Below are 16,350 nucleotides of genomic sequence, written 5' to 3'. Positions count from 1 at the left end.
GTCATTATTATTATTATTATTATTATTATCATTATTATTATTATTATTTGAAATTGTTGTGGGATATATTTCTTTCCAAAACAAGCAGGATTTGAAGTAGGAATTGGATTTTTTGGGAGTATGTACAGTCATTTCAGGAAGCAATGATATATGTGACAGAGTGATGGTGAAAGGAAAGATTGAAGCTCGGTTTTCTAAATAGGCCTATATTACACTTCCTGCTTCTGGTACGTTTCCAGTAACAGAGCAGTGTACAATCACTTCAGGTGGCTGCCAGTTACTTGTGAACAATGAGTGTCTCCTCTTGTTACTGTTATTGTAGCATGCCAGGCTGCTCAACCTCAAAACAAAGACAGCCACATCTCAGATTCCACAATTTCCCGAAAGATGAACTCCTCTGCAACTCTTGGGTGAGGCTGATAAGGAGGGATTAAGGGCCTTTATTTAATATTCTCCGGGGTATCACGTTTGTCTGCAGTTTACATTTTGATGAGGAGAGCATTAATGTGTTGAAGAGTGAGCAGAAGAGTCTAAAAACTGTCTCTACACCAAGTCAGTTAACTGCTGGGGGGAAAATCGGACTCTTCGACCATCAGTTTTTGACCGGGTCAAAGAATGCCATGGAGCAGACATGCCCAGACAGGTAGGCTGAGGACCTCCAGCCTCTGAGATGTCCTTTCCACTGTCCTCTTCTGACACTGAGAGATGTTCTATCTTCTATGTGCCACTGCCCGATGTTGAATACGTATTCTCTGTTAGTAGCTGAGCTTTTCATTAAAAATAGCAAACTAGCGATGGAGTCACCAGAATCAGAGTACTTACTACAATAATTGAAGGTAAACCAAAGAACCTGTATCCCTGATCCAGTTTAGACATTTTCACTTTGGAGAGTTCATTCACCAGTCAAACCTTATCATCTTGTCCAACTTTGGGGAGGTTATAGAGCAATGTTGTCCAGCGATAACTATCAGCCATTGTGCAATTTTTTAATTATTCCTTAATTTTAGACAGGTACTTCCAGTTGTCAGATGGATATGATATAGGCATGTTATTAAATAGAAATAATTCAGAAGCAAAAAATATGACAATATGCACAAATAAAAATAAAAGCACATATGATGGTTTAAATATGTTTATTTTTGTTGATGTATAATATTAAAATTGTGTTCTCCCTATTATTGTCTGATTCATCCAAACACGTATTTATAGAGGTAGACGCTACAATAAGCAACACAATCCATGTTTTCATATATAATCCACACACAATTATAGGAAATGGACCAAACTACATGTTGCAGTCATAGGATCCTCACTATGAAGTTATGGTCATTCAAACAGACAGTGAGGACAGTGAACTTGATAGTTGAGAGTGACAGTGGGGAGGAGTGGGCCACAGAATCAGGTTTGAAGACTTCAGGTGATTAAGGTGTGTGAACAGAGCAAGCACCTGAATGTATAAGTAATAGAAACAGAGGTTCATTCAAATGGTATGTATCAGTATTCTATTTTCCAAGCAAAAGGACCAGTGGGTGATAAGGAGTCTGCTGAGGAGAGTGAAGAAGAAAATAAAGACGAAGAAGAAAATAAAAAATAGAACAGAATAGCAGAGAAATCTCATGACGAAAGATCTGAGCCAGTCCGCAGGTACTGTGGTCTACATGTCACGTACATGTATGGATTACCATCCACCTGCATGCTTTGGAAAGAGTGCTCCAGGCAATGAATCTGAAGAGATGGGAAGCCATCAAGATAGCCCTGCACTTCAGCAACAAAGAAGTAGGAACACAGGATCATCCACTGCACAAGATCTGACCACTAATAGATTGCATCACATCAAAGTTGAAACCATCCCAATAACTGAGAAGTTTGCTGTAGATTGACAGATCCCATTCAAGGGAAGGAACAAGCAAAATCTTTCAACTAAGCCCCAGAAATTGAGCTACAAAATGCTTGGCATGTACAGTTCTGAAGGCATCATACACCACTTTGAGAAATATACAAGAAGAGTTGCGCAACCTGCCCAGAGTTACCAGGTGTTGGAACAATTGACAACATTATCTTCCACCTACTCTCGCCAATAACAAAGCAACATAAGTAAAGATTTTTATTCAACAACTGCTTTACAAGTGTCTCTCTCATCCTTGCATTTCCTCCGAAGGAAGGAATCTCTTCAATTGGTTCTTGCAGCACCAGATGACATCTTGGACAACGATCTCTTCAGGGGAGGACAAGCATTACGCACTCTTACATATCGGTCAGATAGGGAAAAAAAGCTATTCAACAAAAAGCAGCAACACAGCAGCAGCAAATATGAAAGATAATAATGGCAGGAATACAACAGCGCAGCACCTCAATAGACACACTTTCCCTTTACAGGGCTCTCTTTCTTGTTTTCCTGGCTGAGAAGTATTTTCCAAAGCTGGTAAAGTCATAATGTCTGAGAACAGCACTCTCCATGGCCATTAGAGACAGGTGATTCAATCTGTTGGCCCATTGTGGAACTCAGTTTAATTTTCACAAGTCAAAGTTTTGATACGGAGTGTTCCTTGCTGGTGTTGGCAACAGGTAAAGTCAGACAGAGTCTCAGTACTGTCAACATCTGGAAACACCACCTTGTGGAGGTGTTGTGGTTTTGATGCGCCTTGCCAGTAACTTTGCCAGGTAACTGTGGCTATACAGATATAAGCTTGGTCACAGTCCCCCTCTGCTTGCTGTGGATGGTTATTTTGTCTATGGCTACGTTCACACTGCAGGGCTTAATGCTCAATTCGGATTTTTTTGTGAAATCCGATTTTTTTGCGAGTTCGTTCACATTTACAATAAAATGCGACTTGTATGTGATCTCCCGTCTGAACGGAATACCACCCAGAAGTGTCCCGCATGCGCAGAAGAGGAAATAATGACGTCACGCAGCAGTGCGCTTCAGTGTTTGCGGAACTCACAAACAACATATAGAATCTACAGCTTTTCAAGCGTCAATGATTTATTTAAGAACTGATCAAACAGCATTCTTACAATTAAACATTGAACAACATTTGAGCGCAGCGCTTCTAATCAGCCGCGCCGACCTCGTTCTGTCTGTGCGCGCGTGCGCGCGACAGAGAGAGAGAGAGAGAGAGAGAGAGAGAGCGCATGTTGATATTATTATTTTTCCTCTCCGTTGTCCTGGCCCTGCAGAATTTAGCGAATGAGAAGGAAGAGAGCCAAGTTTTTGTCCATGACGTTTTGTGGGGCAGCGGCAGCAACAGAGAAACGCAGCCAGGAGTGGTGGGACGGTGATGTGAGAGGAGTTCAATAATTACGGAGTTCAATAATAATTTTCGGATGACAATAACCCCCTTAATGTACGTCTGCGAGCGCCTTTTTTTTAACTCTCACGTAAGACACACGTCTTCGGCGCCCCGTATCGTGACGTGCAGGTCGGATAAATGCGACCTGGCCGTTCAGACTGAAGTCGCATGGCAAAAGATCAGATACGCATCGGATTTAGGACCACATATCCAAGTGGCCTGGGTCGCATTTGAAAAAATCGGATCTGTGTCGTTCAGACTGTCAGGAAAAGATCCGATACGGTTAGCATAGGGGCAAAAAAATCGGATTTGGGTCACTTCAGCCTGCAGTGTGAACGTAGCCTATGACAACCACTTGAGAATTCTGTTGGATATTTTGCCATTGTGTGATTGAAAGACAAAATGATCAGTTGACAACGACCCAAGTCTGTTCATTGGATAGAGGGCAGTCATGTATCAAATCAAATAAAATCAAATCAAACTTTATTTGCATAGCACTTTTCCTATTAATGAAAACAACGCAAAGTGCTGAACAGTAAAAAACTGTAATAAAAACAAAAGAATAAAAACTGCACCATCAATAAGTAAACACCACACACACACACACACACACACACACACACACACACACACACACACACACACACACACACACACACACACACAGTCTCATATTTCTATCCTTGTGGGGACCTTCCATTGACTCCCATTCATGTCTAACCCCTAACCCTAACCCTAACCCTAACCCACACCACAATAAAGCCTAACCCTAAAGAAATGTTTTTGCACTTTTACTTTTTTCAGTAACAACAACATGGTCAAGAAAACACTGTTTGTCCTTATTAGGACCGGAAAAAGGTCCCCACAAGACACGTCGTTCCACGTTTTGCTATCCTTGTGGGGACATTTGGCCCCAACAAGGATAGAAATACGAGAACACACACACACACACACACACACACACACACACACACACACACACACACACACACACAAACAGACATACTCCCAATTTTTGCGCACAGCAAAGCAGAGGAGACATGGCATGGCACTAAGCATCATGGGAAAACACTACCAGTGGGGCCGTCCACACCAGGAGAAGGCAAAGGTCATTAATACTGGGGCCCCAGCGCTCGACCCCCGACCCCGTCAGACCAAGGGGACCCCACACACCGAGGTGTGGAGGCCCCCAGGCCAGCCAGGACCAAAGGACTTGAGCGCAGTGACCCCAGCAGAAGACCGGAACCAACTCCCGGTGTGAAGGACCCCCCTCAGGAAACACTGGATTTAAGCAGCTAAAAACATAACAAGACGTGATACAAAGTTAATAGAAAATAAGTACGATAAGATCATAAAGTAAAAAATGTAAAATAAGTTTGAAGTACATAGTAAAAATAGAATAAAGAAATAGGATAAGTAGATTAAAAATAAAAATGACGAAAGATAAAAATGATGGCGATAAGAACGATAAAAGGTCAATTAAAGCCAGATTAAAAAGGTATGTTTTTAGCCTCCCTTTAAAAATATGCATACGCAATCAGGTGCTTAGTTGTTTTTATTTTTTACCTTATGGACAAATAGAGGCTAATCAAATTTTCCATTAAAGTACATTTAAATTTCCAAAAATCCTGTGGCCAGTCAGAGGGCCCCACAACATTTGGGGCCACTGGGCTGCAACCTAGAAGAGCCCACACATTAATCTGCACCTGGGTCTGATATAAAGAAGACTACTGTGGTTGGAGAAACCACCTTGCACGTGGTGACATGGTATAATAATCACTCACTCAACCTCAGTAATTACATTGGTGTGCACTCTAAAAAGAAATGTCTAGACTCAACAAAAAAAATTAACAGTTTGCATCAGTCTTTTTAAGTTATGGCAACCTCAGAAATTACATTGAACCAACAAACTATATTACTTTGAGTGAATTCATTTTTTGCCATCAGTAAAAGATCATTTTAAGTACTGCTTACTTAATAAATGCAAGATTTTTAAGTTGATAACTCAAATAAATTGGCTGCCCACTTTTAAGTTGTTAAAATGGCCAGTTTCTGTTGAACCTTAATGTTGTGAATATTTGGGAATACGATGTTGTCATGGGCACTGTGGACTGATTCTGCACAGGCGGTATCAGGCTATTAATAAGCCCAGCGGCATATGGGAACTGTTCTGTTGAACGCCATAAGTTTCAAAGTAGTAGCAGGAGCAGATTAAATGCTCAATACTTCTCATTCCAGGTTTGACACAAAAAGTAACTAAACTATTTAGATTAACTGAACAAGAACACAACCAAACACAACTACCAATAACACTATTAACATCAGAACATCGAAATAAATAATGAAATCAATGTTTAAATCTGGAATAGCTCAACCAAAACTCCCATGATGCATTGCGGCACTACCATTATCATTGTTAAATTCTTCAAAGAGCCTGTTTCCTTTATGCTGTGACCAACTCTAAACATGCCGACGTGGTGTCCTTACCCTACTAAAAATGAATTTTAGTCACCCATGAAATGTTGCTTGTATCAAGGTTTTTCATCCTGCTAACCCACTGTCCAACTTAGCCAGTCATGGTGTGTGGCGAGAGGGAACTTAAAATTGTGAAGTCAACGTTGACAAAATCAAATTATCAAGCCAAGTTTGTTAAGTTATAACAACTTGAATTTTGTTTTAAACCCATCAACAATGAATTTTGAGTTCAAACTGCAAGCAAAATTAAGTTGATGTAATTAAGAACATAACTTTTTCACAACTTGAAAAAAATAGGTTTGGAACTTAGAAAGTTTATCAAAATCAACTAATTGCAATTTTTTACTTGGATCCATGTATTAAATCAAGTGGTGTTAGAAGCCTCTCTGACTTACTTTTTAGAGTGTGTATCCAGCCACTGAGGTAAACAGATGGAAATAGAGAAAAACATATACATGTCCTTGCCCTGTAGTAGTGAGAGAGTGCGTATGGGTGGAGTGGATTTCGTCTTTCTACTGTATAAACGCCAGATCGAAGGTGTGGTACCATGGTGTCTTGATTGAGACTGCCTGGTTGTTGGACAGGAAAGATTGCAATGGCAACAATTAAAGAGTGTCAACATTTACATTATTTTTTCAAGATAACAACGCAGATTGATTTTTTTTTTTCTGAGATAACAATGGATCATTCTTTCACATATGATTAAAATAGTTTCACTGGAATATCATTTGTCAGGTTAAAAATATAAAACCAATTTAAGGCACATCTGCTTTGGTCGATACAATTGGTCTAATCATTGATGTAAAGTTTTAGGGGTTTGTCACATTTCAGAATAGCCTTGGCCAGTCCAGGTCATGCTGGCTCAGTTAAGATGAGATTTAAACCAGTCTTCTGGTTATGTTTTTAGTATTTGTGAAAATATCCCACTATAGACCTTTTATACACTGAATGAAATTGGAAAATCATGTTGTTACAAAAAGTCTTAAGAGTATGTGAAGACACCAACATCTTTACTTCTGCAGCTACTGAGTGATGGTTTTGGTGTAACTCTGAATGAGACCTTGGAAGTACTGCGGTGTGTTTCTCTGTGGTTGGAAGATGACAATTGAACATTTTGGAAGGAAGTACCACATCAGAAAAGAGTAGAGACTGGAGAGGACAGCCAGAGCATTTAGAGTCTGGATGTACTTTCCATAATAAAGTATGTATTCAGTGGCAAAGATGATCCATGTGATAATGAGCAGGATCAAACAGAAGGTGATCGACTTGGCCTCATTGTAGTTCTTTGGGAGGTCTTTCCCCATGTAGGAGAAAATGAAGCAAAGAAAACACAGTAATGAAAGGAAGATCACAGAAGTGGAGGTTGCCATGAAATTAATGTCACAATCAAGAACTATTTTGTCTCTGTACAAAAATGTTTCATTGAAGGGTTTGGGAGGATCACAAGAGTATCCAATAATAAGTAAAAGAGCCTGAATGGCAAAAGCCACAGCGATGAACAGCCACTGTCCATGATACTTCATCCACCAGCTGTAAAGTTTTGGAAACTTGGCTGCTATCTTAAAAATACAGACAATCTGAAAAGAGCGCACAACAAAACAGGCCAGACAGACAGTGTAGAACAGCAGAAATGGTAAAAACCTCAAGATACAGGAAGCTGATGTTGGCTGACCAAAATAAAAGTGAACACTGAGACTACCTAAACTGAGACAGATTAAAATGAGGAAGCACATGGGTCCTCCAGCAGATCTGACCACAGGTGTGTTAAAGTTGATGGCAAAGAGAACAGACACAGCCAGATTCAGTCCCACCAAGACCAAGGCAGCAACCATGATGACCACAGCTCCAGTGTCTGTGAACGGTACAAACTCCACCACCCGCTGGTTGCATGATGTGCTTCCCTCTGCAGACCATTCACCATCAGTGCAGGAGACACAAGTGTAGGGATCCTCTGTTTCACAACACAAAGAGACACGCTGTCAGTGAAGGTATGAAAGAATAATACCTTACATGTGCAGTGGCTAAATTGACACATGTATATCTGAGTCGAGTCAATTACCTGAGTGGGTAACCATCTTTGCCTTTAAAGAAAACACAGTCTGAAACAGTTTTCAGCATATCCACGGTTAAAAAATTCGTTCAATAATACTTTACCTGTGACATTGACAAAAGTTCCATTTTGGCAGATTTCACAATAGAAGCAACACCTGTGAATTCCTTCTGGCTTTTTCTTGTATCCTATAGGACACTCCTGGGAGCAAACTGAAGTTGGAACCTGTTGGGCACAGTCGTTAGGGACATACAAAAGAATGTGAGTTAGGTTCAGGTCCAAGAAAAGATTTTCGGTACAAATATTTGTGGAAACACAATCTTGAAATTACTATTTGATTATTTTGCTATTCCATCCTCACGTCCGAGCAGAAGTGGGATACCATAAGAAAGTGATCTCCTAAAGAAGTGCAGAACTTTCAGCTAGAGAAAGAAAATTACCTACTTTTCCATTTGTGTACCACTGAATTTCGGTGCTGTTGATGACTAAATGGAAGGGTGGGTAAAATTCATAGTAGCCGACCTCCTGTACGTCACCATTGTGGTTCCAAAAAACTATTAGGTAGAATCCATAGTTGGGGTCACCATTCTCATCAAAATGTATAGATTCATTGAAGAGAGTGAAATTGGTCTTTTTCAGCTCTGCGAGGACCTAAGGAAAGGGTAATAAATATTTTGGAGTGAATAATAAGGGTTTCTTCATGAAATGTTACATGATCACAGAAAATGCGATTTAAAGTTTGAATACATTAGACTTTTGAGTGCCATTCATCCATTCATCTTTGGCTGCTGATTCGAGGCTGCAGGGGCAGCAGTCCAAGCAACGAAGCCCAGACTTCCCTGTCCCCAGACACGTCCTCCAGCTCTTCCAGAAGGTTCCTGAAGCATTCCCTGGCCAGCCAAGAGACAGTCTCTCCAGCATAACCTCGGTTTTCCACGGGGCCTCCTCCTGGTAGGACATGCCTAGAACAACTCCCCTGGCAGGTGTCCGTTAGGCCTCCAAAACAGATGTCCATGCTAGGGCATTAACGACTTCAGTTTTTTTCAAGTCGACTTATCCGTCAAAAAAGGTGATGACGTCATCACGTTGACTGGGGGGGCGACACGGACACACAGCTGTCCAGCAAGGAGCAATATGCATTAAGGTTCACTGCACCGTAGCCATGTATATTTTAACCCGAACAAAACAAAGGCTAACACCGAGAGTTTTCTTTTACGTTTAAAGCAGCGGCAGCCAAGACGCACACCGTCCGTGTCTTCATCATGCTTTGGAAAAAAAAGAGCGCGTTGTCTTCATGAAATAAATACCAAAATAATCAAAAACCAATGGCTGCCAAAATTATAATTCAATATTGGTCTTGCTTGTATGGTTCACAGAACATTGGTTAGACAACTGTTTTCACGTGAAATAAATGGAAATTATACTTCAGAACGGTAAATAGGCACCAATCAGAAACCAACTTCAGTCTGCAACTTGTCTCAATTAAATAAATAATAAAGTAATCAAAACCCAATAGCTGTCGGAATCATAATTCAATACTGGTCTTACTTGCATGGTTCACAGAAAATTACTTAGAAAACCATTTTCAACATGAAATAAATGAAAATTAAATACTTCAGAACCGCATAGGCATCAATGAGAAACTAACTTCAGCTTGCAATAAAAGTAAAGAAAATAGAACTCACCAGCCTCTAAAGATAAAGTGTAAAAAATAATCCTTATTGTTGTAATAGCCTTAGATCACAATCAGTTTAGTAATCCTACTCTGGGTCACCTTCCCTCACATTCTTGGACTGTGCTGCATGTTTTCATGGAGAAAGATGAACGCATCTACACGTGCTGGATGGAGACTTGCGCTCTGTCGGGTGATCAGGTGAGAGAAAGAATAACCTACCACTTTTCGACTCGTCCAAATTTACGTCGACTTGTGCAACGGAAGTCGACTTGTCGAAGAGTCAATGTTTCTGTTAATGCCCTAGTCCATGCCACCTCAAATTGTCCCACTGGTTGTTGAGGACAAGTGGCCCTGGTGACCTTGTAACCAGATCTCTAAGGGAGCACCGAGTTTCCCTACTGAACCTTATTTTGGCCCTGTGTATCCAGGATCTTGTCCTTTCTATCATGACCAAGAGCCCATGAGGATGGGAATGTAGAAATACTAATTAATGGTACATTGGGTCAGCTGCCTCATCACCCTGACGGATCACCACAGATGCTGAACCAGTCCACCGATCAATCTTATGTTCCATTCTTTCCCTACTCATGAAAAATAAGATTTCTCAACAAATAAGACTTCTCAACAAGGGGGAGGGACTCTCCACTGACACAGAGATGGCAAAAGATCTTTCAGTCGAGGAGCATGGCCTCAGATTTGAAGTTTCTTATATTCATCCCCATCACTAGACACTCAGCTTCAAACAGCCCAAATGCATTCTGTAAATCCTGGTTTGATGAAGCTAAAGGGAAATCGTCTGCGAAAAGCAGAAACAAAACCATATGATCCTTGAACTTAACCCCTGGCTGCACCTACAAATTTTGAGCATAAGATTCTAAATAGAATCGGCAACAAGGGTCAGACCTGCTGAAACTCTCATGCACTGGGAACAGGTCTGACTTACTGCCTGCAATACGAACCGGACTCCTACTTCAGTTAGATACAGAGAGCAGATACTCTTAGCGAAGGGCCTAAGACTCCACACTCCTGAAGCAGCCTTCATAGGAGGGGCACAGATAAACGATTACTCCAAATACATAAAACACATGTACGGACTGGTTGGGCAGACTCCCATGAACCCTCAAGCACCCGATGGAGAGTATCGAGCTGGCACAGTGTTGTGTGACTTGGGTGATAACTGCATTGTGCCTCCTGGATCCGTGGTTTGACTGTCGGTGGAATCCTCCTCTCCACTACCCAGCAAAAGACTTTCCCAGGAAGGCTGAGGAGTGTGATCCGCATATACTACAAGAACACCCTCTGGTACCTCCTTATAAAAGGGAAACTGCCAACCCGGTCTGCCAATCCAGTGGTACTGACCTTAACCACCACGTGATGCTGCAGAGACGTGTCAGCCAAGAAAGTCCCTGCTCAACCAGAGACTCCAGGTTCTCGAAGCAAATTTCAACTACCCCCCGATGCTCTGCCAGCAAGGAGCTTACCAACTGCCTCGGTGACTTCAGCTTGGGTGATGGATTAGTCCATCTCAGAGATTTCAGTCATTGCTTCTTCCGTGGAACATGGAGCAGCAGGATTGAGAAGAAGTATTCCTTCCACACCCTGATGACATGCCTCGTTGAGGTCAGTAGCTCCTCACGTCCACTGTCCACAATGTTGGTGGAAGCCTGCTTTCCCCTCCAGAGGTGCCAGACAGTTTTCCAGAATTTCTTCAGTGCAAACTGACAGTCCTCCTCTGTGGCCTTCCTGAACTTCACCCAGACCCAAGTTTTTGCCTCGACAACCACTTGAGCTGCAGTCTGGCCTGACAGTAGCCATCAACTGCTTCGGGAGTCTCGCAAGCCAACAAGTCTCAATGGGACTCCTTCATCAGCTTGAAGAAATCCCTTACTTTCAGTGTCCACCACTGGGTTTGGGGGTTGCCGCAGGCGCGGGACACTTTGTGAGCACAGCTCTGAGCAGTTGCTTCAACAATGGAGGCATAGAACATCGTCCACTCAGACTAAATGTCCCAGCCTCAATTGGGATCTTGGAGAAACTCTCTCTGGGGAGGGAGTTGAAAAATGTGTTGACAGAGGTCTTCACCAAATATCCCAACAGACTTTTAAACCACTTTTAAACCGACCATGTCGATCCAGTTTCCTCCTCTGCCAGCGGACCAGCTCACCACCAGGTGGTGATCTATCAACAGCTCTGCCCCTTGCTTCACCTGAGTGTCCAAGACTCACAGCTGGAGGTCAGATGCCGCCTGATGCCATTAATTACCGCTAATACTTGTCACCATGTATCTATGCTTGTAGCTAACACTGTGTGACATAATGGTTCTGCTTTGCTTCCTTTCTGCTTTGTTTTGCATCCAGTGTAAAATGGGCTTTGGTCTTTTTTTTCTTTTTTTTTTCTTTTTTTTTTACCCTGTCCTGTCCAGCATAATGCAACAGAATGGAGGTCTGGCTGCTGTTCCAAGAGGAGCCTTTAAGTATGAGGCTCCTCTAGATAGTATAATTCAATACTTTATATCATTTGGTTTGAATACTGGGACAGAATATTACTGGATCTCACAGGGGGACAAAAACACAGGAAGAGAGAGAGAGTGTGAGGGAGACAAAAAAAAAAACGTGAACAAACAAGCAAATGAAAAAGAGTGTAGAGGAAGAAGACAATGCAAAGAAGATACGACAATCCAATTGGAAGCGACACTCCAGATGACTGGCCACCACACTTGCACAAAGATACAACAGAAAATATTCTCCAGACTTTTGTTCGGAAGCATAGTTGGTAGTTGCCAACAGTGTTGCCAACTCTCCAGTAAGGAAAGTAGCTATTGGCTGGTCTAAAAGTCGCTAGAAGTTAGCTCAATGACGTTATCACCCAATTTGCATAATTGGCAATTTGCATGTAATTGTAATGGACGCTGTAGGAGGGAGAAATTATGTTGTGGGAGAAGCAAAAAGTGAGCTAAAAACACCCTAAATATGTTTAGAACTATAAATGACCTGACAAAAGTGTAATAGTGAAGAAACATGTACATGTCCATCCCTCTCTGTGACTCTGGCCTGCTTCTGGTCTTCTCAGGGGTCAGAGGTCATATGTGCATGATCACTGTCACATTTTCTTGATCACGCTGATCTTTAATCACCCTTCATATTCTGCATGTGGACTTGGTTACCTTGTTTTCTTGGGTGGGTTAGACTAATGGCAATCTGTAAAAGGCCTCTCCTGATGCTCTAGTGTAATTTCATAACTGGATTCTTAGTTTGCACGACTCAGTTCACTACCAGCTATGTTCTCCAACAAAGGTCCAAAGGATGCCCTCTGTCATACCTTTATGCAGGTGCAGTAGCTGCTCATCTGGAGTGTTGATACTAATTAAATGACCGTCATAGCTTTGCACTCTCTTCCTTCTCTTCACTCTTTTTTTGTTGCTGCTGTTTGCCTGTCTGTTCATTTTTTGTTTCTTTCACTTTCTCTCTCTTTACCTGTCTTTCTGTCCCCCTGTCAGGTCCAGCAATATCATGTATCAGTACTCAAAATAAATAAAATAGAATAAGAAAGCATGTTAACAAGAGGAGTTTTATACTTCTACTACAAGCAGGTAAAATGAGTTATCTAAACAAGGTGGTGAGCATCAATCTTTCTGATACAGTCAGGAGTCACTGGAAAGAGTATATTTTTGACTTAGTCTTGGAGCGACTTGAAATTCCCCCAGAGTAGCTGGAGGAACTTTGTGAGGAACAGACATGTCTGGACTTCTATGCTCTCTATACTGCTACCATAACCTCACATGGACTAAGTGGAAAAGACGATGGATGGATGGATGGATGGATGGATGGATGGACATTCAATGGTTTGTTCATCACAGAGACTGGATATTAGCCCCAGGATTCACAAACTATTTCGGATCTAGTGGTATGAATATTGTTTTTATAGTTGATATAAACACACACAAAGGAACAAAGTGGAATATTTGCATGCTTACCATGTTTGGGTACATTGTAATATTGTCATTACATCTGCCCACTCCACATTGTAATGTATTGTGTAAGGCGTGGGCGATGGAGTACACAGCAGAATAAACATGAAAAGAGAAACTTGGCTCTGCATCAATGATATCTGCAGCACTCCCACTGCAATCGAAAACTTGATTGCAAAATGTCTCTTGCTCTGCATTTTCACAATGGCCAGCAGCTTTGGCAGAATGGACAAAATCATTGAAGCCAGGTATCGTCTTTGCAGGTGCAGCAACCCCAAGAACAGTCCCAACGTTCCTGATTCCTTTTGTCTTGGGCAGTTTTCTATTCATGGACCATGAATCATTTGCCAACCAAACCTTATTGGTGACATTTTGTTGTATTGCTGATTCAAAAAGAACTTCTGCCATCCATTCGGTTGCAAAAACAATTATGATATGTACCCTCAGAGTATTTATCTGTCTGAATATTTGTGGGTAATCTGTTTGATGGTCAAGGCCTTTGGTGTATGCCAGGCAAATGTCAGTATCTTGAATGTTCCTTATGAACAATTCTCGACCATCACTGCCATAATTGTCATTAACATGAAGGAAAGATACCCAATGCCACTTAAAGTGCTTCAACATCTTGACGATAATTTCAATGACGTCTTTGTTGGTATGGATTGTTCGTAAGAAAGACGGATAGGTTTTCTTTTCTGAAAACTCTGAACTGGCTGCACCATAGCTGACCTGGTGAAAAGACAAGAGAATTTCTCATTACTTTCTGTGGCAATACATTGCCAAATATGAAGTAACAGAATGAGTAATGGGTTTGCTGAAACAATAGAAAACAAGTTGCAAAATTACCATGGGAATGAGATCCATCATCAAGAGCGGAGCCACACTCACTGTCTTAGGGCTTGTGTTACTACCGATCACACCAATCAAATTCTTGGGTGGCTCACCCCAAGGATCAATCAGGCCATCCACCGAGATGAGGTTGAACATGCTTGGGAAGCTATGCCCATCTGAACATTGGTCAAACAGAATATAGCCAATTGATACATTTGGTAGGAGGCTGGTGGAGTTGTTGATTTCCTCGACAGCAAATCTCATGACCAGAAACCTTTTATAACTTGCCAGAATTAAAGAGTGACTGTGAACAGAGAAGACACAGTGTATTTGAATCAGAATATTAACATTTTGATGACAGCAAAAAAGAAAACAAAACTGCAAATAAATAACTTGAACTGTTAAGTTTGATTAAAATGTTTTGTTTCCTAAAGTCACTCAACACTTTACATTTTTTGCACTTTAACATTCTACTCGTTTTGTTAATATTTTAAACTGATGCTGATCTTTGTTGAGATGGTTTACAGATTCACTTATGAAGGACAATTCAAGGAAAATGCCGGTTTGGAAGTGACACTTATGTTTTCATTCATGTCTGATGTGAATCAGGGCACGTTCATATGAGACCACCAGATGTTTTGCAGCAAATGAGTGGTGTAAAACATGAATGAATGAATAAATAGATAACCCTGCTCTGAAGATTTATTCAGATTTATTTTTCCAACACTGAGGGAATTCAAGGTTTGGGTCATGAGCAATAGCGGAGCAGGCAGGGGCGCAGCTGCCCGGGCCCACGGCTGCGTGGGGGCCCATCCTGAAGGGGGGGGGGGGGGGGGGGGGGGGGGGGGGGTGCTGAAGAAATGGTAAGAAAGGAAAATTGGACTCTATAACAGTCGCATTCATGAGGATGAAGTTTAAAAAAAAAAAGCTCGCTCATGTTGTCTGTTGTTTAGTTTTCCCGGAGGTGCAGCCTGTAATCCTCTCGGTTTCGCTTTTACCGTAATGTGTAAAATATGTGCACACCGCTAAATAATGTGTTGCTGCAATTTTACTGCGGTCAAGCCAGCCGGCGCTCTGACAAAGTCAAGTGAGCCGACACGTTATTTTTGCGGTGCGCACATATTCTACGCATTACGGTAAAAGCGAAACGAGAGGATTGCAAAACAAACATTGATCACAACCTTATTCATAATTAATAGAAGACGCATGAATAATGTTGACAAAAACTAAACTGAGCAACAAAGTAAATTAAGGAAAGCTTGTGATAATGCTGCTTTTCAGTCAATAGGTCAAATGAACTGGGAGATATTGAGCTCAAATACTGCATTTCTCTTACAAAGATTTATTTTTTTTTTTTTGCAAAATTTAAAGTGAAAACAACGAGGTGTGTCTGAAAGAGACACTACAGTAATGTGATTCACAAGTGATTAGGAGTCAATAGGTCAAATAACCTGGGAGCTATTGAGAAAAAAAAATCTATTTTTTATAGAAAATATTGAAAATGTTAAAAGCTTAAAGAAAGATTTGTGTCTGAACCAGACAGTGTAGTACATTACGTACATTACATTATCTGCGGCATTTTTTAAAGCGATTATGTTTTAATGGGGATGTTCAGGCCACAAGGGCCCATGGAGAACTGCTTTGCCCCCCCTGGGCTGGGACCCCTGCTCCGCCCCCCCTGGGCTGGGACCCCTGCTCCGCCCCCCCTGGGCTGGGACCCCTGCTCCGCCCCTGGTCACAAGTCATACAAAGCATTCTGTCATGGTATCAGACTGAATGTAAGAATGAACAGATCTGATTGACTCATATAAATAGAGGTTTGTTAAAAGCTTAAATGAAGGCATGGAACTCACCTGGTGCAGTCGATGGCCTCTGGTCTGTCGAGATGAAGAGGAGAGCTGACATGATGGATGTCAAAAAGCCCACCGAGCAAATAATCTCCATCCAGCTGAAACTCTGAGGATGGGACAGTGTTTCGAGGTACAGCGTTCAGGACAGATCCCAGAAGACACAGAAAACCCAAAATCTGCACCATCATTGCCTTTAGTGTTTTTTTTTTAAA

General features: G+C 41.6%; 1 protein-coding gene across 1 annotated transcript; it reads right to left on the bottom strand.

Moving 5' to 3' along the window:
• Nucleotides 1–6,787: 6,787 nt before the first annotated feature.
• Nucleotides 6,788–16,323, bottom strand: LOC115408504 (taste receptor type 1 member 1-like). Its single transcript, XM_030119311.1, has 6 exons — nt 16,142–16,323; nt 14,304–14,592; nt 13,464–14,186; nt 8,260–8,466; nt 7,920–8,040; nt 6,788–7,716 (listed from the first exon to the last, which is right to left on the bottom strand). Exons 1-6 carry the CDS (start codon nt 16,321–16,323, stop codon nt 6,788–6,790), a joined length of 2,451 nt encoding a protein of 816 aa, XP_029975171.1.
• Nucleotides 16,324–16,350: the final 27 nt, after the last annotated feature.

Source organism: Salarias fasciatus, chromosome 20, assembly GCF_902148845.1.
Source record: "Salarias fasciatus chromosome 20, fSalaFa1.1, whole genome shotgun sequence".
NCBI lineage: Eukaryota > Metazoa > Chordata > Actinopteri > Blenniiformes > Blenniidae > Salarias > Salarias fasciatus.
The sequence above is the reverse complement of the archived record's forward strand: the minus strand, read 5'-3'. Positions and strand labels throughout refer to the sequence as shown.

Bases quoted from the DNA above. Each gene is read 5' to 3' on its own strand.
- LOC115408504 (XM_030119311.1), bottom strand. From the start codon at position 16,323: ATGGTGCAGATTTTGGGTTTTCTGTGTCTTCTGGGATCTGTCCTGAAC. The intron at 8,467-13,463 runs GTAAGCATGCAA...CCCTTTCCTTAG, and splicing joins TTACAATGTACCCAAACATG to GTCCTCGCAGAGCTGAAAAA. The intron at 8,041-8,259 runs GTAGGTAATTTT...TGTGCCCAACAG, and splicing joins AGTGGTACACAAATGGAAAA to GTTCCAACTTCAGTTTGCTC.